The following is a 23,487-nucleotide window of genomic DNA, read 5'->3' on the forward strand; positions in this document are numbered from 1 at the left end:
ATTTCTAATGTGTATCTGTGTGATAATACCAACAGACACTAGATCTACTTGTAATGCAACTGCAAATTTACATTTTACGTATGTCCTTATCTTATGCCTAAATATCATACTGATATTACAGTTTTTGTTTCTGTGTTGCAATTTGATCAAACATGTGAAGTTTGTGATTGTTATAAAAACCTTGTGTGTTGTATGTTATATTGCATGTGCATTACAGAACTAGTTTATGTGCATACAATGTTAAAATAAAATAGGGTCTCTGTGGGCAAGTGTTTCTCTGTAACTTTTAGACAACAACACCTATCAATGGCTGAAATAATGTCCACAGAAAATCTGGGATCTTTATCTAGGATTAAACAAAAGCTGGAAGCTTGAAAATGACTTTAGCAATCAGCAAGACTTTAAAACAAAAGAAATTAAAAAGAAGAATATAAAAGCTTTTGAAGATATCCCCTACCCTTTGATCTTCCTTTTCATTAACAGGGATTTTCCTTGATTTCTCTGGTAATATAATTCCATCCTCAATACTGTACACTTTACTATAAACCAGAGGATCACTGACCCTAAAGGGCTCAACTGTGTAAATGACTTCAAGTATGTTTATATAACATAATGGTACAAGTAACTCTGTTACATGTCACACTCAGGGGTGTGGCCAGTTTTGAACCGAGGGCAATAATTTGAACAGTAAAAGTAGAGAGTCAAACCCTTATATCATCCACTACAGGTGGAAAGTCCCAATGGACACCCATCACCGCGATACCAGACCAGCGTGTTCATTGTAAATTGACCATCCAGCTGGGTGTTTCCACTGCACATTGCGGCCATCAACGTGTCCGGAACACAGTGGTCACATATAGGGAGAAGTTACCATGGCGGCCATATTTTTTGATGAATCAGAATAATTTGAATACTCTTGGTATAAGGTTACATAAGGACCATTTGTGTGAAATTATTTTAAAATTGGACCAGCGGTTAAGGAGAAGATTTTTAGATCTGACGGTCCCTATCTGCAACCAAGAAGAACCGTTTGAATCACTTTGGTACAGAACCATCAAAGGAACATCCAGGCCAAGTGTCATCAAAATCCATTCAGTGGTTTTGGAGGAGATGTCTTTTAAAGAAATCATTAACGATAGATGGACGGATGATGGACACAGCATGATCACAAAAGCTCACCATGAGCATTTCGTGCTCAGGTGAGCTAAAAACTCCAAGTTGATAATAAAAACTTTTTTAAATATTTAAATCATGAAATCTTTGTTGTTTATTAAACAGCCCTTTCTTTGGAACACGAGTATGTGGATTTAATAAACAAAAACTAAAACAGACTTTAAGATTTTTTTTTTTGTTTCTTGGGATTTAATTTTGTTAATTGATGCAACCATGATTTATCTAAACATCTGTCCCTCATGAATATGATAAATTTTACAGCACCGGTACTTCTCGTAAAAAATGATTCTGGTATTTATATTTTTCATTGTAACTTCCAGTCATTTTAGACTCCAAAGAGTTATAAAAATTCTAGTTTGCCTTTATTTTTGATTGACTGTTATAAAGAGAGCATAAATCAAAAGCAACATTTCTCTGTAGCTTAAAGAAAATGTGTGGGTTTTTTTCTTCAGAAGTTTGCATAGGCCAAAATTTTACACAGGGAAAAAAACCACATTTTTGATCATAATACTGACAATACTAGAGATCTCTTTACAATTCAATGACTTTCTACTACCACTCTTCAAGATCTTTATAATGACACATAATATTCTATCCAGACCATCTAAAATAAATCTATAACTCACAAAAAACCTGTTACAGGTTATGGATCAAATAGTAAATGTTAAAATTACCAGTAGGCTCATTTCTTGTTCTGTCTGTTTCTGTGTCACTTTTCATTTCAACATCACTGTCAGCATTCACATGATGTTCCGATGTTTTACTGTCATCTTGTTGTTTTTTCTGACCAGAATGTGACTGTGGTTTCTTGCCAGTTTTGACCACTGATGTAAACAGTTTGGGCTGGAACAGGTTCAGCTGTTGAAGTTTTTCTGGGTTCTGTGACAATGTTGCCGAGTATAGTAACTTCTGTAACTGTAACAAGAATAAATGCAACAAAAGTTGTATAGTATGTCTTGGAGTTAATATTACTTGAATGATCCTAATGTATTTAAAAAATAATGTACAGAAAAACTGTGTTTTAACGTTATTAATACACGGAAAGAGGTTATATGTATGCGGAATAGCTTGAGTGAATTATTCTTCTGACGTATAACCGATTTTAAGTGTATAAATTTAAGTAAAACATGATTTTTCTATACATTATTTTAATTCTAATACGCCCTTTATCTAAAACAATGAAAAAAAATAGCAGCGCTCTTTCTTGGTCGCAACAAAAACATTGACGTCATCGCACGTTAACGTGATGTCATTTAAGTGTGAGCGTGTTTTAACAGAAACAAGCATATCAGAATGTACTGTAAAACATTCAATGAATTAAAAAATCAGCCAATGATTCTGTTAGCTCATTTATGAAAATAAGTTTGAGCTCTGATAACATGCACAGTGCATCTTTGTCATCATAACATATATAATATGCATTGTTACATTAAAAAACATCATTATTATTGATTGAGAAAGTTATAGTTTTGCAAGTGATTACTCTGAGTAAAAATAATCACACAAAATTATTTTCTATATGGTGAATTGGGCAGAAAATTTAAAACTGTACTATTATGATATCATAAAGTTTCAAATAAAAATATTGCAAAACATGCAAAAATATGCATGTCCCATTAATGAATTCTAGAATGCTCATAAACAAATGAGACATTACATCAGATATGAGATTAGTGTTCTTTCATGAAAAACTTGTTATGCACATTTGGCTTCTACGGTTGGGACTGCAAGAAAGCATTAGTAATATCAGTATGTTTTTGTCTTTACCAAAACAAAGGTTACATGAACAGTTTAGGCAGAACTGACACTAGAGACTAGATAGCTCCAGCAGATCTATCTAGGTGAAAATAATATTTAGAGTACTTTACAAATATTTAATTGCGTCTTTAATCACTAGTGAGAGTAAAAGTTTCAGAATGCAAATATAAGCAGGGTCCGTATTCATCAAAGTTCTAAGTCCAAAACTTTGACTTAAAACTTCAAAAAATTACTTTTTATTCATTTTTTAAAATTCTTTTAAAAGATATTAAAACAGTTTGCAACAGCCCAGTGTATAATAAACTTACTGGCATGTCCATGTTCTGACAGCTGGTTACTGTAAGGGCTCCTGGACGGGGTCGAGATCTATACACAGCATTTTCTACCTGTATCAACCAATCTTGTTTGATCTCATCCATCATTCTGTCTGCTTCATCTATCACCTAAATCATACAATAAGCTTTTATGTTATACTAGTAATTTATTTTCCACTATTGTAATGAAAACTACAGACTTCTTTCAAGAAAAAGCTCATGTCTCCACATACTGCTTCATCTGTATTACAAAATGGAAAATTGATAAACGTAAAGAGGATATTGTGTACAACCACAACAATCAAGAGGGAGATGGTGTCCTTATTATCAAACTCAAAATCAAAGTAAAAAGAACTTTACCGAAGTATAGCAATGCACAACATGAATTTACATGCTAAAGTTGGTATGTGTATACACGAGTTACATTGGATACAATGTTACATGTAAATTATTACTAAATCAAGAGCTCATAACTCAGGAATCAATAGTCTGATCATACCAGTAGTCTGACTTGATACTGAGTTTAAAGTACACACATTCCATGTAAACTGACACTGGATGATCACAACAGCTCACCTTGAGCACTTTGGGTTCAGGTGAGCTAAAAATTCTTGTCCCACACCAGTTAACTGTTTTGAAAGCAATTCAAGACAATAATCATATGTTTTAAATTTATATGCTCCAGTCAATATTAGTTGAAACAAGAGCTGTCAGTAATGGTGACGAATGCCCCACAGCGCCATGACCTTTGACCTGGTGACCTTGACCTTTGACCTGGTGACCCCAAAGTCAATAGGGGTCGTGTACTCAATAAGTACTATCAGCATGTGAAGTTTGAAGGTCCTGGGTGCATTGGTTTGCGAGTAAAGTGCCTTTATGCAAAAAGTTAACATTGACCCCTGTGATCTTGACCATTGACCTGGTGACCCAAAAGTCAGTAAGGGTCATGTACTCAATAGGTACTATCAGCATGTGAAATTTGAAGGTCCTGGGTGCATTGGTTCGCGAGTAAAGTGCCTTCATACAAAAAGTTAACATTGGCCCCTGTGACCTTGTGATCCCAAAGTCAGAAGTTGTCGTGTACTCAATAGGTACTATCAGCACGTGAAGTTTGAAGGTCCTGGGTGCAGTGGTTCACGAGTAAAGTGCCTTCATGCAAAAAGTTAACATTGGCCGATGTGACCTTGACCTTTGACCTGGTGACCCCAAAGTCAGTAGGGATCGTGTACTCAATAAGTACTATCAGCACGTTAATTTTGAAGGTCCTGGGTGCAGTGGTTCGCGAGTAAAGTGCCTTCATGCAAAGAGTTAACATTGGCCCCTGTGACCTTGACCTTTGACCCGGTGACCCCAAAGTCAGTAGGGGTCGTGTACTCAATAAGTACTATCAGCAAGTGAAGTTTGAAGGTCCTGCGTGCAGTGGTTCGTGAGTAAAGTGCCTTCATGCAAAAAGTTAACGTTGTGACGAACAAACTAACTAACGAACGAACGGATGGTCAGTTGAAAACTAATATGGGAGGCATAAAAATACTTTAAACAAATATTAACATAAGTTAAGGCTTCATCTGTTAGAAAATAACATAAACCAACTGATCGGTTTAGATGTTATTGTTTTGCTTACCAAGTATCTAAGATGTCCAAGATTAAATCCTTCAGTCTGGTTAATATGATCAACAAGACGTCCTGGTGTTGAAACTATGATGTCCACCATACTTTGATAGCTGCGTAACCTGGAAAAGCCAGCCATCTATTTATAAAACATATATTATGAACAAAAAGTTTTCTTATTTGAAATAGATAGAAGGTAGTCCATGGAAGTCCCCACCTGGAATTTCCACCGAATCCACAGCACATGTCATATTAACATCCCCAGCATCCAGTCTAGGCCGACACTCCCCAGCATCCAGTCAACGCTGACCCTGTTGCAAACAGTACTATAATCAGCATTGAACACTAGTCAGGATATCAGTACCAACTGTGAATCAGCCTGGCAGGAAGCTAGCACTGTAGTTTTACTTACTGACCTCTGCATGATCGACTCCATATATTCTGCTAGAATGTTTACATGCAATTTCTCTTATTAAACCAAGTGTTTGATTAAGATGGATTTCAATTACTATATAATCAACAGAATTGGGAAGGGACTAATTTTCATGAATTTCTTGGTTATCTTAATAATAGAAATTAAACTTCATTGTAAAAAATAAATTCAAATAACATTTTGAAATCCACAAATTTATGTCCCCATGAAATACCAATATTTACATGAACCTCAACATTTTATGCCAATGAAATGAAATTGTTCAGACCTTTTCTTCACAATTGATTGTTGTTCTGCCAGCAGTGTCTTCTGTCCTATCATCAACCCAACCTGAAAAGAAATTTCATTTCAGGTTAGACTGCATTGTTCAAACATGGATGTATCAATACATGTGGAAAAGCCTTTCATACATTTGTTTTTTGTCTTGGGTTTAACACCGTGTTTCAACAGTATTTCAGTTATGTAATAGCAGGCAGTTAACCTAACCAATGTTCCTGGATTCTGTACCAGTATAAACCTGTTCTCCGTAAGTAACTGCCAACTTCCCTACATGAATCAGTGGTGGAGGACAATTGATTTGAGACACACTATCTTTTATCAAATCGTCATGGATAACAGAAAAAATGAGATCACATTTATGCCTATGTAAGATAAATTTCATCCCTCAGATTGGGAACTCCTGTCCTTATAGACCTTAAAGTAACAAATACCTTGAGATCTGTTCCCTTACAATATGTCTGGAAGACTTTAAACACCTGTGTAGCTAGGTCTCTAACTGGAAGCACAGCCAAGGCTCGAACTTCACATGTTACTCGTGATCTCAATGCCTGAAAAGGAATTATTAGTACCTGTAGTTATATCTGATATCTAACAGCTTCATTACTGACATATTGACATAAATGCCGATAAACTCTTGCTAATAAAGTACATAGTTGGTATTGCCTTTTGAGTTTTCCAACCCTTGCTAAGCATCTTTACCAGTAGGTAATAAATGAAAACCTGAGGGATTGTGTCAACTCAATACTGACATCATCTTAAAGTACTGGGAACTGTCTGTCTATGAAGTTTTATTTAACAAACCAAAACTGGATAGTAACTCCATCTATTACTTTCCCTTTTAAAATTTTATTTAGCCAATACATTAAAACATCATGAAATATCATACTGCCAAATGATACAATCTATATATTTACATACAGTATAGACTAGCAGAAATCTATATACCACTGCTGTATTGAGAAGGCAAACAAATGGTCTTATTATATAGTTATTTAAATACCTGAACAATAGGCAGAACAAAAGCCAGAGTTTTACCACTTCCTGTAGGTGCTGATACACATATATCACTGGGTCGGTACCCAGCTCTACCGATGTGAAAACCTGTGAGGCTGGACTCAAGCAAAGCAGGAATCACCTGCTTCTGAACTGAAAATAATGAAAAATTTATTGATTTGATTTCTGTGGTTGCAAACTAGTTATTTTAAACCTGTCCGTCTGCTATCTCAACTGTGTTTGTAACTTGTTCTTTCAGAATCCCTCCATGAGACACTGAATAGCAGAAACACACCTTCTAGGCTTCTCATTGTAAAGGAAGTGCATTTGCTTCTTACCAGAAATTTTGAACTTGCTGTCACTAGCACAATATTCTATTAGTAACAGCTCACTCTACAGTGATCAGCATACCTGCAGCAAATGAAAACAAGAAGCTAAAATATTTCATTCCAAAGTCTGAAAAAATAGTTTCAGTATCAGAACTAACATTAAAGTTAATTACCATAAAAAGCTGCCATATTTCCTCTTTGTTATCAGTTTAGCCTGATATGACAGAGAAATTGTATCTTGAACTAAATTTATGCCAATAATCAAATGATCACCTGGAAAGAAATGTGTAATTTTGTTATCCTTCAGCTTGTCTACAAGATCTTCTGCCAGACCAGGCATCTCAGTGACTGGTAATTTATCTGTACCTAAATCAGATGATATGATACTTGGGGTTGACAACCATTCGGGTAAGACTCGCCGTACCTGAAGTATTAAATGATGCAACATAAATCTTTTGTAGAAACAAGAACACATTGATTTTTTTAAAGGTATATAGCATAACCTGTTGGAAATTTTACTTCAAAGTGGAGCCACATGAGTCTAGCTTACTTCTAACAGGTATTGCTATGTCATAATCATGACTGCTATTTGAATTGTCAAAGACCAGCAACAAATTCCTTTCCTGTTTTTCAACAGAATTAAGCTGAGCAGTAACATTTAAATAAGCATTCTGGTGCATGTTAGAGCACTATAAAATCATTTTATTTTACTGGCATAAAATGTTGTGGTTTTGTTCAAAATGGTAATTCTAGAAATCTATTGTGGATTTCAAATTCTAAAGATCAAATAAAGTGTAATTCTATCTGTCTCTTGGGATTTATTTTCATGGTTTGATGCAAAGACTACCGTAGTTCCAATAATTATTACTGATTTAAGAAAAACTTTTCTACCTTTTCTTGTTTAGCAGGACGAACATTTCCTATTACAGTAAATCCTCCAATCTCAGTTTCTTTTCCTGTACCTACAAATGTTGCTTTTTCATCATTGTCTTTATGTATTTCATCTTTAAGGCTTTCATTATCATCAACTTGCATATCAACTCTATCTGATATATTCTGTTCTGTGTCAACAACTTTTGTCTCATCGTCTTCAAGCCTGTCATCTTCTTGCTTCAGACTATCATCATGTTCCTCTTTAACATCTTCTGCATGTTTGCGCTTATGCTTTTTGTGTTTTTTATGTTTCTTATGTTTAATCTTTTCTGTTTCACTGTCAACTGTTTGCATATATCTTCAATTTTCTTCTTTTTAACAGGTGTCTCACATTCCGTTTCATTCAAACCTACACTATCATAAACTGTGTCTTCTACTTCATGCTTTCTTTTCTTCTTTTTCTTTTTCACAATGTGAAAACTGTCATTTTCAACCACTTGGTCTATTTGATTTATTTCTGTATCCTTACTGGGACTACCAGTTTTCTCTTTATGTTTCTTTTTTTTCTTATGTTGCCTTCCTTCACTACTTTCATCAGTTTCATCAACTGTCACTGCTACATCAGAATTTGATACAATGACATTATTCACTTCACCATTGTCTTTTTTAAGACTTCTTCTTCTAACTTTGGCCTCTTCCTGTAACTTTTTTAGAATATCAGAAGCTTCCTGCTTTTCTGTTTTGTTATCATCTTCTTCTCCCAGATACCTAAAATAAAAATTACTACAAATATTTTCTATATACTAGTATACTAGTAGTATATGTAGTTCGTAATACCTACGTCATACTCAGCACGAGTAAAAATACCGAAAATCCCTGTCAGGTATGCAAGAATGTTAATTACAAAAAGTGCTTAGATATTTTCAAGATAAAATTTAAGTCTCAGTTTTTGAAATCTATTTTGAAAGTTACTTGCCATTGTGGAAAATAACTTTGAAAAACAAAGTTCTCATTTGGAAAATGACTGAAACTCCCTGGCCTTAAAAAAAGAAGTCCCAATAGTGGGTGAGAATGAGGGAGATGTGGTCACACTGGCTCAAAGTGTTTTTTTTTAGCTTTAATCTATCGGTACTTTGTTCTAGCACTCAAAATCCAGCTAGTTTTTCACTGATACTATAGGTGAATTTAACAGTGACATTAAGTAAACCATGCAACACAACTGGAAGACGAGTTGTACACACAAATTCAAATGAGTACTGCTTATCAAATGGTTGTGCCCTGAAATGTAGCTGTGATGTGACCGAAGTACTCTTCATTTGGAAAACAAAGCAGCAGGGAAGAATTGCTACTTTTTTACTTTTTTTTGTGAATTTGAGCTTTCTAAGATATTATTATGAACTTTGTTTTTGTACACCCCTATATTCATAATTAAATCAAATTCATAAATATAAACAAGAGCACCACTTTCGGGTGCCATCGTTCATCTGCAAGTGCTGGACAATATGTAAGAAAAGAGTTATAGTTCAGATTTTCTAAGTACAAAAAGGGCCATAATTCTGACAAAATGCAGGTTAGAATTATGGTTCTTGACCTACATTGTCCCCTAATAATGATAAACAAGTGTGCAAAGTTTCAAAGCTGTAGCTCTTATAGTGTTTGAGAAAAGGTGACCTAAACAAAACTTTAACCAATAAACTCAAATTTTCTAAGTACAAAAACAGCCATAATTCTGATAAAATGCAAAACAGAGTTATGGTTCTTGGCCTACATAGTCCTCTAAAGTCTAATGATGGTAAACAAGTGTGTAAAGTTTCAAAGCTGTAGCTCTTACAGTGTTTGAGAAAAGGTGGACCTAATCAAAATATTTAACCAACACAAATACATGTACCTTGTAGATTTTTTTAAAAAATCAGACAAGCTAAAAATGTTGACCTCGATATTCAAAAATAACCTTGTGCTACGAAGTTTGCTCTATGCCGTCAGTTTCTCAAGAAAGTCAGTGTACAGATGTTGCAGTTTGATACTGGAAAGGTGATCAAAATGGGTAAAGCAGTAATTTAAAGGATGTGATTATCAGAAAGTAAAAATAGTATCAGTTAAGTTATCCATCAGGTCGGATATCTGGGCACTTCACCGCATCACATTGCATACAACAAGTGGAGGTGAAAGCAATCGCAAATTTGTAATCAGAAAGTCCTGCATATTTCACTAATGTTCGTCATAGTAACTTACTGGGCAATATAAAGATTTCAATGTTTGTAATGTTGCATGATGTTCCAGTAATCGCTTCAAAGAGAAAAACCTTGTATTGGTCGAGAGGACTAAAATGCTTTCCTACAGAGGTGAATGCCTGGGGTTCGATTCCTGGCTACACTCATTGCAGTGTGTCCTAAGGTAAGGCACTTTATCTTGACTGCCTCAGTTGAACTAGCTGTAAATGGGTACCTGCAAATTGCTGGGACTATGGTTTTTTTTTTGTTTTGGGTTTAATGCCGTTTTTCAACAGTATTTCAGTCATGTAACGGGGGGGGGGGGGGGGGGACTATGGTAACTATGACTCAAGGGACTTCTTTTTTTTCTTATTAAATTAAAAATCAAAAAGACAAAAAGAATCTATTTATTGCATACAACAAGTGGAGGTGAAAGCAATCGCAAATTTGTAATCAGAAAGGGTGGACGGATAGCTCAGTGGTTTGCACACTGGCCTTCCAATCCTGAGGTCGGGGTTCGATCCCCGGCAGCTACTCGAGAATTTTCAGAAACGCTTTTCAGTGTTTCCCACCCAGCTAGAGGTGTACTGGTCAGGAACCCAGGCAATCCTTGCGTGTATCAGTGCTATACACTGGGCACGTTAAAGAACCAGGCTTTCCATTCGCAACGAGCTAGGCTAAGTTAGCCGGACAAGCCTGTATCTGATTTCTGATCTCTCTGTGGGGGCTTTGTCTCACTCTGTCCCTCTGGTCAGATCGCTCTGTGTCTGTACTAGTAGAGGATGATTTCGCGCCCTGTGTGGCTGCAGTTGCTGTAAAGCGCCTTTGAACGTGTTTATCATGAAAAGGGCGCTATATAAATCTGGTATAATAATAATAATAATAATAATATTTAGTAAAAGAATACATCTTTATTCCCATGATTTTCACACTACATGTACATTGAGAAAGATTTTGATATATCAATAAAAACAATATATTACATGTAAAAGTCTCTGGTACGTTAGACCATTCCAGTTTTAATAAATGGCAACTTCAAGCATTTGGAAAAAAAAGTCAGCTACAAAAAGTTTCTTAGATGTCATATTGTGATATATTTTTTTGTGTGTGTTTAAAAAAAAAATAGAGTAACTGGGTCGGTTTTTTAAGATACTTACAAACAAAAGCTTTTCTCTAAAATATGAAACAAGGCATTGATATTATCTGATGGGTCAGAGAAGTGACAATACACAATATGTCACTTCTAACCAGACCGTTTTGAAAACACTAATAATTCAACAATTTTGTGTATAACTTGAAACAAAATTTAAAAATAAATACCATAGTGACTGCAGATAACAAAATCAACTAAATGAATAAAGTGTTATGATCCATTTTATTGTAAAACAGTATTGCAACCTATACCGCTAGTTTAATCGCTACGGGTTGCTAGGTTCCACTTTCAACTCCATAATCAGCTAAGATTAGGAAGAAGCGGAGAGATTTTAGGGAGAAGTGGAGAGATTGTAGGGAATCATGGAAAGATTTTAGCACCATGACATGCAAGTTGAAAAAGGAACTAAACATACTTAAAATAACTATTTTTATTATTTCCTGTCTTTGTTTAAGTCTATTAATTTAAAGTTAATAACAAATTCACTGAAAATATCAGTGATTCTGTTTTCTTATCCTTGTAATTCTAATTTCTTATCCTTGTGAATCTAATGTGATTAAACTACAAATTAAAGTTTTTTTCACCCTTGCAATGATTGCCCAAACCAAGAAACCCCTTTAAATATGAATACAATTAAAAAAAGTTAATTCCATATCAGCAAAAAATAAATCAAGCTCCCAGTGCTAATGCACTCAAAGTCAAAACAAAAAAACCCATAAAAGCATTTCACAGTCACTTTTAAATAAAAAGTGTGTATTACGCTGTTCCTGAATTAGATACATGTCAACAGCAGTGTCATGGCGCCAGTGTCATCACTATGACATCACACAGAATACACGTCTTCTTTGATCTGCTAGTGTCGGCACACACTAAAAGAAACAGTTGTCAAACAGGTTTTACCCAGTTTCTGATGGCAGGTGTCAAAAATTTGCGTGAATTTTAGTTACGTTATTCTAGTCACAGAAAGTGTCAGTAATAATATTATGTTTCTAAAGTCTGGGTTTTGAAAAATACGAATAAAATTATGTGGATTTAAGGAAATTACTCAAGCCATTCAAGGTAAAATACTTTTTAAAGGTCAAAAGAGAATGTATAGCTAATGTTATATAAATTCCTACTGCTTTGTTTATCATCAATCAGTTTACAAAACAAGTGTCAAAGACCATAATCGCCTTCGCACTTCCCTTTATCTGAACTTGAGTAAAGTGTCAACAGGCTGATAGAGGATAACTGGAGGAGAGTGGATAAACACCATTTCTTAACCAACCACAGTAGATTGAATCCGGCTTGGCAATGAAAACGACAAAATCCCCAATACAGGTAGAAAGAGCAAGGTTCCTGGCATGGGAAGTAATTTAATTGCTAAGTCAGGCTCAATCCACTTCCATTGGTTGAAAAACTGGCGTGAGAACTACCTTGTCTCTTTTTATTATCATCAGCAAATTTTGAATATTTCAAAGAAGCACCTAAATAGTAAGTTGTGAATTATTTGGTGACATTATATATAAAAAAAAATTCAAATAGGACAAATGGCGAGTAGTCAACAAAGTGGCAACATATCCAGCCGAAGAGTACTTGTTGTCATGCTGACCTGATCAGTGGTAGCCAGAGCTGTGATACAAACATGGCAGTTGCTAGGGGTGCGGTTACCGGACCCCTAGCCATTTCCTACAAACACTGTAACAAATGACAGTTGTTCAAAGGGAAAACATGTGCTGATCAAATTGATGTGAACATAATTATTGACAGTAACCCTATATGCAGTCAGACTGTCTATACAGAAGTCTAATGCGTACACACATTATTTGTACACATCCGAACTTGGGGTTACTGAGTGATATTCAATAAATCATTACATCAAGATAATGATCAGTTGTAAAATCTTCGGACAAACTAAACCATTACCTTTTTACTGCAAATAAAGACATTTTTGATGGATAATAAGTCTGTATCATCAAGGACGAGCAAAATTTACAAAAATAACATGTTTTTCTCTACGGGCGCAGACATCTTGGATTTGCAAACGAGGCATTTCCGGGTAATTTTGACCAATCCCAACTTGCCAAATTTGCTTCCGCTTAGAGGGACCTTGACCTGATAGTTTTGACAACATGATAACGTGTAGGAAAAAATTCTTCTCTGTCAGTCCGTCATTCGCTCCAATGGAGCCTGTGCTGAAAAAAGTATCAGAGAACAAAATGTCCATTTTGACTTTACAGCTTATTTTCCTGCTGTCGGGAGTAACACTTGCATATTTCATGTCATACTGGCCAGTGATTTTTGTTTCGGTTTTCGAGGAGAACCAGATTACGTCATCGAAAGTTTTGACAACATCAGGAACGTCTGTTGTAAAGCGATCAAGGCAACAGTCTGTACCACAAAATTCAGGTTTACAAAATTTTCATCGTTGATTCTTTTGTAAATGGAATAATCATAATGTCACACCTTTAATACATTGTATAAATTTTGAGTTGACAGCTGGGTCTGATTTTTAAAAGTGTCAATTAATTTACCGATGAATAATTGTTTTCGCATACAAAATGGCGAGTGGAGAACGCGTCACTTCCAGTAAACGAGATCTCATTCAGTTGTCACAGGATGTTGGCGAGATTTGCTCTATATGCCTTTCAAGTTGCTGATCTATTTATTTTTATAGCTCTTTGTTTCACCCAACTGTCGATTTCCGACTATCACTGGGCTGCGCTGTCAGAGAAACAGTTGTTAAAGAAATGATATGTTACAAATGTTAAGAGAATTAAAGCTAAAAAGACAGTATGCTACAGTTAGAATAGGACAAAAGCGATGCAATTACATATTGACCACCGCTAAAGATACTGAGACTGGGGCTAGATTTGACATAGGTTGGTAGGGAGTTCCAGATTCGGATGGTCCTTGGAAAGTAGGAGTTAGAAAAGTACTTAGTGTGAGACGGGGATTTAGTAATTTAGGTTGATTATATTCAATATATATATATATTCAATACAGGATGCCTCGAACCTGAGTGAGAATTATTTATAAATAAAATATTTACAAAAAAACGTAATAACAGAAACTTTATGACAACTAATAATAACTTTTACCAGCAATTATCTTATTAATACAATGGCGTTACTGTACATAATAGTATGTGTATATTGATTACCGGACCTGTAGACTCCGGGTCTAGAGTTCCGGTTACCGGACCCCTAGCCACTTCCTTTTACAAAACTTGAGTTCTTAGCAGTTGCGACATGACATCATATGCTGCCAGTTCGATATTAATGGGGGTAAAAGCAGTTGCAATTATAGCTATAGATCCACACAACGGTCCTGCTGATAATATTAATTAGTTACACTGCTTGTTGGTGTTAGGATACGGGATATACCCTGTCGAGGAAATCCATCCTGATATCGATTTTCGAGACAGCGTATTTTCCATATCCTGTGTAATGATTTTATTATCTTGTTAAATCCTTTATCTTGCATGTAGATTAAATGAAATTAATAAAAATAAACTGCTGAGTAACAAATATGTTAATTCCTTTGCTTTACGATGATTTGACTTAAAACAAAATTTCAACGGCTGTATCTCCCATACAGAGTTACTGTTCTTCTATTCCACTTTTTACTGCTAACTTCACAAGCCTAAACTAAGTAGGAAAATGAAAACAGCAAGAAAACACTAAATTTACTCTCAAACGTTATCTATAGCTGAAGCTTATGATCTGACTTGATTCAATAACGCTAGCGATGTGGCAGCCATTTTCTTTTAATCAAAATTCATATCTGAAATGTTCTTGCAGGATATGGAATATAATATAAATATCCTGTCTCCATGTGACGTCTATTGACCAATAGAAATGCAAGAAACTTGTAGGAGGCGAGATAATTTTCTATATCCTATGACTTTCTTGCAGATTGTTTTCATTAATTCGCATGATGATCATGCCTGGAAAGTCATTTCGATTTTTTTTATCCATGTGATTTGTATATGCATATGTAAAATTTAGTTAAGCTTGTTTGAAGATTTTTTTGCTGATAAGATCCCCATAGTCCTGACTATTTGACAGTTTTAGCATGCACCTTTTGGTAAGTTAACATAAATGGACTGGTACATAAACGGCCACATCGGTAATAACAACCCGTGACAGCATGCTATTAAGATGCCTATAATTATTTTCTTGCTAATCTTTTCAGAGCAAGTCTGCTAGGCAGTAGACAAAAGTCAAAAATCTACTCTTCATGAAGACAAAATCTAAACACGGATTTTGGCAAATTATGAATAGTCTGTTTGTTAATGGAGTGGTACATGCATACTTAAAAATTACCACCCATTGACATAATTGGAAGGCAATTACCTGCTGCAAATGTGCCTAGGTGCAGAGTCTGATGTTCACTAGAAACATGTGCACACAAGATTTTAGACTGACCCAAGAGCATTAAAATCATTTAATACAAAACGTAAACTAGTCTTAAAATTATTTTTATTTACAAGCACCTGTCAAAGTATACTTCTGTTTTTGCTCTTAATAAGTTTTTGCAATTTACAAATTTGGGAAATACATCGGATTACAGACTTGTATACAGTACATTGATTGTATATGGGGCAGTTTAGGGTTCACATCATGTTTAATTTAAGCGCTTATTTTACTTGCAAAATATATATTCATATAATTCCTTATAAATACAAAATATCAAATTTAAAAGTATGCTATAAAATTTATTTGGTTTGGCAACCAATTAAGATGTATATCATGTTTTAATCATATTGCAAGAGAAAATCTGTATTAAGTGCTCGGTGAATATAAAGATTAAGTGTAAATGAGAAATCATAAGGTTTTGAACAAATGCATGACATGTTTTGGATTAATTTTTCTCACACATTCACACATTTATAAATGCTAAAAATGCCATTAATTGGAAGGGGTCCTGGGGAATTGGCAAATGTTTTGATCCATGTAATATAAAAATTTACCAATTAAAATTTTAAACAGACATAGGGATAAATGTATAACTTGATAAGTATTAGCCTTAACTCAGTAAATATAAGTCTTCAATACATGTATTAGTAATTTGTTTTCCTATTATTCTTGAAGTCAGCTTGTAGTTGATAGTATACATTTTCAAAATTCATGGTATAATATGATATGCATTTTCCAGGGCAGTTTATAAATGTAGAATAGAATAAACAAGTTTATCAAAATCAAATACTGCAAAAAGACGACACATTCTGTTTTGAGTGTACGTATTAACTATTTAAATGCAAAATGTTGAAATGTCAGGATAGGGTATCTAAGTGTTTCCTTTCCTTGTTTCAGAGATCAAGCAAGAAGCTGTAACAGCAATGAACATTGCCATGGATATGGAGGCACAGGGAAAACACGACAAGGCATTAAAACTCTTCCAGCATGCGTTAAATCTCGACCCTTCTCATGCAGATATACTCACTGCTTTTGGAGAGTTTCTGGAACACCATGAGTACGATGTTGCTAAAGCTGAACAGTTGTATAGTAAAGCTTTACTTTTGAATCCTGATCATTCTAAAGCATTGGAGAATAGAAAGAGAGTGTTACCATTGGTTGAAGAAATTGATCAACGAATGTATAATGCAATAGATAAGAAGTTAAATTTATTATACAAAGTGCCAAATAGTCATCCAGGGTTAAGACGACAAAAACGTGAAGCATATTATCAGCATATATTTCATACAAATGCAATAGAAGGGAATACACTGACTTTAGCACAGACAAGGTCTATTGTTGAAACTGGGATTGCTATAGGAGGTAAATCTCTAGTAGAACAGCAGGAAGTGTTAGGGTTAGATGCTGCTCTAAGTTATGTGAACAATACCTTGTTAGGAAGGATAGGATCAATTACATTAGAAGATATATTGCAAATCCACAGGCGTGTTTTAGGCTTTGTAGACCCTATTGAAGGTGGACGACTAAGACAAACGCAAGTTTTTGTGTCTGATTTTACCCCAGCTCCACCGGAAGAAGTTCCAGCTTTAATGGATGACTTTATTGAATGGTTGAATTCTGAGGAAGCTTTAAGTTTACATCCAGTAGAATATGGTGCATTGGCGCATTATAAGTTAGTTTATATTCATCCGTTTTATGATGGAAATGGTAGAACTTCACGGTTATTGATGAATTTGATATTAATGCAAGCTGGATTTCCTCCAGTGACAGTAAAAGTTGACGACAGAGCGAGATATTATGAAACTCTAAATGAGGGAAACCTTGGTGATCTACGATCATTTATAAGATTTATAGCAGAATGTACGGAGCGAACTTTAGATGAGTTCTTGTTAGCATCATTAGAAAATGCAGCATCAGTTTTACCTCAGATATCGAACTGGAAACGAAACAAAACCAAACCTGCACGGGTTATATATGCTGAAGCAGAGCCTTAGCTGACTTCCCTGAACAAATTCTTTTGTTTATGTTACATGTTAAGTTATTAATACTGTTAAGAAATCAGTTGTTTAACAACTGCTCTGTTTTTTTTATATTAGTTTGTTAACATCCAGCAAGAAATTTGAGCATTTTTTTAAATAATTTAAATTTCAAAAGTCTAAGTAATGTCTCAAAGGAAAATATGTGTACAGATGTCTTGCTTAAACAATTTATACAGCGATTTGTTAAGTTACCAAACTTAATCATCCATTATCATAGTCCTTCCTGTTCATCAAGGTTTAAAAGATCTTATTTTAAAAATCCAGTTCTTGATCCCTGTTCTTAAAACAGTGATGTTCTAAACTTTATGAAGAAGTGATCTGAAATGCAAGTGCTATTTAAAAGTAAGTTTAATCTTATAATATGTAACTCTTACTGGTATAAAGTTTTCCATGGCTGTCTGAATACAGATAAAATAGGGATTTTTCTCAGCTGTGTAAGATTGTCTATATTTATTATTTATTACAAGAGTTAAGTGCAATAACATATCACATTTTTCATTTATTACTTCTCATTCTGATTATGGGTATCTTGTATAAATTTAATTGTATGTGTTAATGCATTAAGTAAGTGTGCTACTTGTATATTGTGTTTGTTAATTTAAAGCTGATGTTTAAAAAATTTGAAAAGCTGTCATTTGCTCTTAGTCTTACTGATAAGTAATTTGATTACAAATGTATTTCAAAGTTTGGGTTTAATTTATCTTTGTAGACATTCCTAGTTTACAAGTTTTTAGCTCACCTGTCACAAAGTGACAAGGTGAGCTTTTGTGATCGCGCAGCGTCCGTCGTCCGTCCGTCCATGCGTGCGTCCGTCAGTGCGTGCGTAAACTTTTGCTTGTGACCACTCTAGAGGTCACATTTTTCATGGGATCTTTATGAAAGTTGGTCAGAATGTTCACTTTGATGATATCTAGGTCAAGTTCGAAACTGGGTCACGTGCGGTCAAAATCTAGGTCAGTAGGTCTAAAAATAGAAAAACCTTGTGACCTCTCTAGAGGCCATATATTTCAAAAGATATTCATGAAAATTGGTCAGAATGTTCATCTTGATGATATCTAGGTCAAGTTCGAAACTGGGTCACGTGCCTTCAAAAACTAGGTCAGTAGGTCAAATAATAGAAAAACCTTGTGACCTCTCTAGAGGCCATATTTTTCATGGGATCTTTATGAAAGTTGGTCAGAATGTTCATCTTGATGATATCTAGGTCAAGTTCGAAACTGGGTCACGTGCCGTCAAAAACTAGGTCAGTAGGTATAAAAATAGAAAAACCTTGTGACCTCTCTAGAGGCCATATATTTCACAAGATCTTCATGAAAATTGGTCAGAATGTTCAACTTGATAATATCTAGGTCAAGTTCGAAACTGGGTTAAATGCCTTCAAAAACTAGGTCAGTAGGTCAAATAATAGAAAAACCTTGTGACCTTTCTAGAGGCCATATTTTTCATGGGATCTTTATGAAAATTGGTCAGAATGTTCACCTTGATGATATCTAAGTCAATTTCGAAAGTGGGTCATGTGCCATCAAAAACTAGGTCAGTAGGTCAAATAATAGAAAAACCTTGTGACCTCTCTAGAGGCCATATTTTCCATGGGATCTGTATGAAAGTTGGTCTGAATGTTCATCTTGATGATATCTAGGTCAAGTTCGAAAGTGGGTCACGTGCCTTCAAAAACTAGGTCAGTAGGTCAAATAATAGAAAAACCTTGTGACCTCTCTAAAGGCCATATTTTTCAATGGATCTCCATAAAAATTGGTCAGAATGTTCATCTTGATGATATCTAGGTCAAGTTCGAAAGTGGGTCACGTGCCATCAAAAAATAGGTCAGTAGGTCAAATAATGAAAAAACGTTGTGACCTCTCTAGAGGCCATATTTTTCATGGGATCTGTATGAAAGTTGGTCTGAATATTTATCTTGATGATATCTAGGTCAAGTTTGAAACTGGGTCAACTGCGATCAAAAACTAGGTCAGTAGGTCTTGAAATAGAAAAACCTTGTGACCTCTCTAGAGGCCATACCCTTGAATGGATCTTCATGAAAATTGGTCAGAATGTTCACCTTGATGATATCTAGGTCAAGTTTGAAACTGGGTCACGTGCCTTAAAAAACTAGATCAATAGGTCAAATAATAGAAAAACCTTGTGACCTCTCTAGAGACCATATTTTTCAATGGATCTTCATGAAAATTGGTCAGAATTTTTATCTTGATAATATCTAGGTCAAGTTCAAAACTGGGTCACATGAGCTCAAAAACTTGGTCACTATGTCAAATAATAGAAAAAAAACGTCATACTCAAAACTGGATCATGTGGGAAGAGGTGAGCGATTCAGGACCATCATGGTCCTCTTGTTTTATTAGGTCTGTGTTATGCTGCAGCAAATTTTTGCAAAATAATAGAGATTCATGCAGGCTCACTTGTGAAAAATATTTTTGTATGAATAAGAAATGGATCAAAATGCAGGTAATGGAAGTTTTTAAGTGCCCCTCCTTTTATTATAAAATTATACTTGTATTCATCTGTATAACTATGATTTATTGCACAAATCTGTAAAAAAAAATATTACAGTTCTGGGTTTCAGAAATGCAATATTTAGTTCAGTAATGAAAAGTGTATGTATTTAATGAATATAATATGTTAGTTTTGGAGATATTTTAACTGAAATTTCTTTTAATTAATCCCCCGCCACAAGTGGTGGGGGGTTATAGGAATAGTCTCCATCCATCCGTCTTCCGTTTGTCCGTCCGTAACATTTTGTGTCTGCTTTGTATCTCCTAAACCCCTTGAAGGATTTTCGTGAAACTTGGGTCAGATGATCACCTCATCAAGACGATGTGCAGAACCCATGAGTCAGCCATGTCGGCTCAAGGTCAAAGGTTTGAGCCTTCCATTTCATGTCCGCTCTTTATCTCCTAAACCCCTTGGAGGATAATCATGAAACTTGGGTCAAATGATCACCTCATCAAGACGATGTGCAGAACCCATGAGTCAGCCATGTCGGCTCAAGGCCAAGGTCACAACTCAAGGTCAAAGGTTTGAGCCTTTCATTTTGTGTCCGCTCTTTATCTCCTAAACCCCTTGAAGGATAATCAAGAATCTTGGGTCAAATGATTACCTCATCAAGACGATGTGGAGAACTTATGAGTCTGCTGAATATCAAGGTCACAACTTTGGGTCAAATGTTTGAGCCTTTCATTTTGTGTCCTCTCTGTATCTCCTAACCCCTTGAAGAAACTTCAAGAAACTTGGGTCAAATGATCACCTCATCAAGACGATGTGCAGAATTCACAAGTCAGCTTAAGGTCAAGGTCACAACTCTGGGTCAAATGTTTGAGCCTTCCATTTTGTGTCCGCTCTGTATCTCCTAAACCCCTTGAAGGATTTTCATGAAACTTGGGTCAATTATTCACCTTATCGAGACGATATGCAGAACTCATGTCAGCCATGTTGGCTCAAGGTCAAGGTCACAACTCGAGGTCAACGGTTTGAGCCTTCCATTTTATGCCTGCTCTGAATCTCCCAATCCTCTTTGAAGGATTTTAGTATGACTTGGCTGTAATATTCCCCTTATCAAGACAATGTGCAGAATTCAAAATTCAAAGTTGAAGTGCTTTAACCTTTATTGGTAGCATATATTTAATTGTGTTCAGTTTATTTAGGCAATATTTGAGGACTTTGCATCAAAATGTCATTGTTTATGTATTAATCTGTGATAAAAGGACAAATCATTGCCATGGTTTGGAACTCTTTGTTAGGTCATATAAATATTTTTCAGATGCTATAGATAATAAGGATATTTACAAGCCTGCCTGTGTCAGACAGGATTCTCCCAACCTGAGGGACAATGAGGAATGGAAAACCTAGAATTACCATGGTTTTTTATCTGGCTGTCTTGAGGGTTGTCTTACACAGACACCCCTGTTACATCATTTTTCTTGCTTGCAGTTTACAGTAAAATTCACTTATAGCAAACTCTATTATAAGAAATTCTAGGTTACAAGGAATTCATTTTTCTAACCAGATTTTTCTCATATATTCTGCATAAAAAACAGACAGATATAATGAACTTGGATACAGCAAGAACTTGGTTATAAGGAACACATTTCTATATCCCACCATGACACTTTACTTATTTCATAACAAATCAGTAGGTTATTTCAAGATCAGCTGCCATTAGTAACACACTAAGATATGCAAATTTGTGAAGCAAGTTCTACAACTTATATTAATAACTTGCGGCACCTCATTTCTGATGGAATTCATCACCATGAGGGTATGAGAGATGAGAAACCAGTTTCCCATTTAATGCCGAGTGCCAAGCAAGGGAGCTACTGGTACCGTTTTTCATATCTTTGGTATGACATGGACTTTGAACCCACTACCTCATGCACTCGAAGCTGAAGCTCTACCACTAGACTTTTGAGGTGGTTATCTGAAAATGAAATTACAGGTTATGAGAATAGTTTGATAAATACTAGGTTGTTAGGTAGAAAACAGAAATTTAATTAAAACTTTAGTTCCATTTCATATTTCAAATGACTATTATCAACAGATATAGTACAGAAAGAAAATACTGTAATTATTTAATGTAGGCCTCTTAAGCAGATATTTTTCAAATTTGTAAGACGCTTTACTTACTTTCATGATAGCCATTCTTGGCTTATTTGGTCAGTGATGAAGAAATCTTCTAAAGTTGTCTTCTGAACTGAGAGTTGTTCATGCTTCATGTATATAGAATATATTAAGTTTTTTGTTTTTGTTAGTTACAAAGAGACACAAAGATCTGATAGCTTTATAATGTGGATTTATGTAAATAAAAGTAAACTGGTGCTGCTTTTACAGTTGTATTTATGCTGTTAAGAATATTTTTGCTAGATTGTTAATTGAATGTTCTGTCCACTCAAAAATTCCTTGTTCAGATTTTCAGTAGAGGCAGTTGCAGTGCATTTAAGGTGTATATATAACTCATTTTGCTATAAGGTTAGGCGGTATATGCTATGGCATATCATTTACACTTTTTCATTTAAACCATATTAGAAATCCCTGTTAATCTCGATATGTTTGTAACCGGTGGTTATCTTTATATTATGCATAATAGGTTAATACAGGCTGTCAGCCAATTTCTATATTTTTCAGTTTCATATGTAGGACCTTCCAATATTTTACATAGTTTCCTATATTATTGCATAGTGAGATTAATGTCAACAACAAAAAGAAGATTTTTTCTGTCATTTTCATTTTGGTTTTAGCAGACAGTTCCAAGTAGTTGTACATACTGTCTTATTGACTGCTGTTGTTGTTTAGTAAAATCGTTTGAATGGAGTCTGGTTATATCTTTTTGGTTGTTCTTGATATCTAAATTTCTGTTTTTGAGTTGTTTTCCTGTTACATTGTTTTCCTGTTACATTGTTTTGAAAGCAATTCTTAAGTATCTCCTTTGTATTTAGTGTTAAGTTTGTTGACAGCCTGATACATATTGTACTAATTCAGTCATTGTTCTTATATATGGGCTTCAGGAAGACGAGACACTCGTAGCTGCACTCGAGCAATTTATATAAGCAATGGTTAAACTAAGATTTTTTTAAATTTTATTTTGATGATCATTGTTTCTTAAGGAATCAGACAGAGATACCCAAGATTATGCACTTGTTCAATATCTTGTTGAAACTCCAAAACAATTAACTCCATTGTTTTAAAAAAATTCTCTGTAAGGACAGCATGATTAATAGATCATAATATGTGTAATAACTACATTAATTGAAGTACATAAGTTTAACTATATCTGATGTAAATGTCTCAAAATGATGTTATTGTTCATGTATAAATGTTGCATGGTTTATTTGTTTGTATTGTGAAACTAGTCTGTGATAACACTATATTGATGCTGCTATATAAAGTGGTATATTCATAAATTATTTACTTTAA

The 23,487-nt window shown here is 34.8% G+C and overlaps 2 protein-coding genes across 2 annotated transcripts in view; one reads left to right on the top strand and one right to left on the bottom strand.

Moving 5' to 3' along the window:
- The window catches only part of LOC123535639 (ATP-dependent RNA helicase DDX51-like), a 30,773-nt gene extending 17,588 nt beyond the window's left edge, over positions 1–13,185 (bottom strand). Inside the window, 10 exon segments of the mRNA XM_045318373.2 lie at positions 1,848–2,088; positions 3,240–3,374; positions 4,867–4,975; positions 5,555–5,616; positions 5,997–6,113; positions 6,566–6,711; positions 7,161–7,311; positions 7,779–8,116; positions 8,119–8,528; positions 13,029–13,185. Coding sequence (XP_045174308.2) covers positions 1,848–2,088; positions 3,240–3,374; positions 4,867–4,975; positions 5,555–5,616; positions 5,997–6,113; positions 6,566–6,711; positions 7,161–7,311; positions 7,779–8,116; positions 8,119–8,528; positions 13,029–13,051 — 1,732 coding nt within the window. The 5' untranslated portion in view covers positions 13,052–13,185.
- A 3-nt stretch (positions 13,186–13,188) lies between these two features.
- Positions 13,189–23,487, top strand: LOC123535641 (protein adenylyltransferase FICD-like). Its single transcript, XM_045318375.2, has 2 exons — positions 13,189–13,511; positions 16,421–23,487. Exons 1-2 carry the CDS (start codon positions 13,235–13,237, stop codon positions 17,515–17,517), a joined length of 1,374 nt encoding a protein of 457 aa, XP_045174310.2. The 5' UTR covers positions 13,189–13,234; the 3' UTR covers positions 17,518–23,487.

The sequence above is a fragment of the Mercenaria mercenaria genome, chromosome 17 (assembly GCF_021730395.1).
Source record: "Mercenaria mercenaria strain notata chromosome 17, MADL_Memer_1, whole genome shotgun sequence".
In the NCBI taxonomy this organism is placed as follows: Eukaryota; Metazoa; Mollusca; class Bivalvia; order Venerida; family Veneridae; genus Mercenaria; species Mercenaria mercenaria.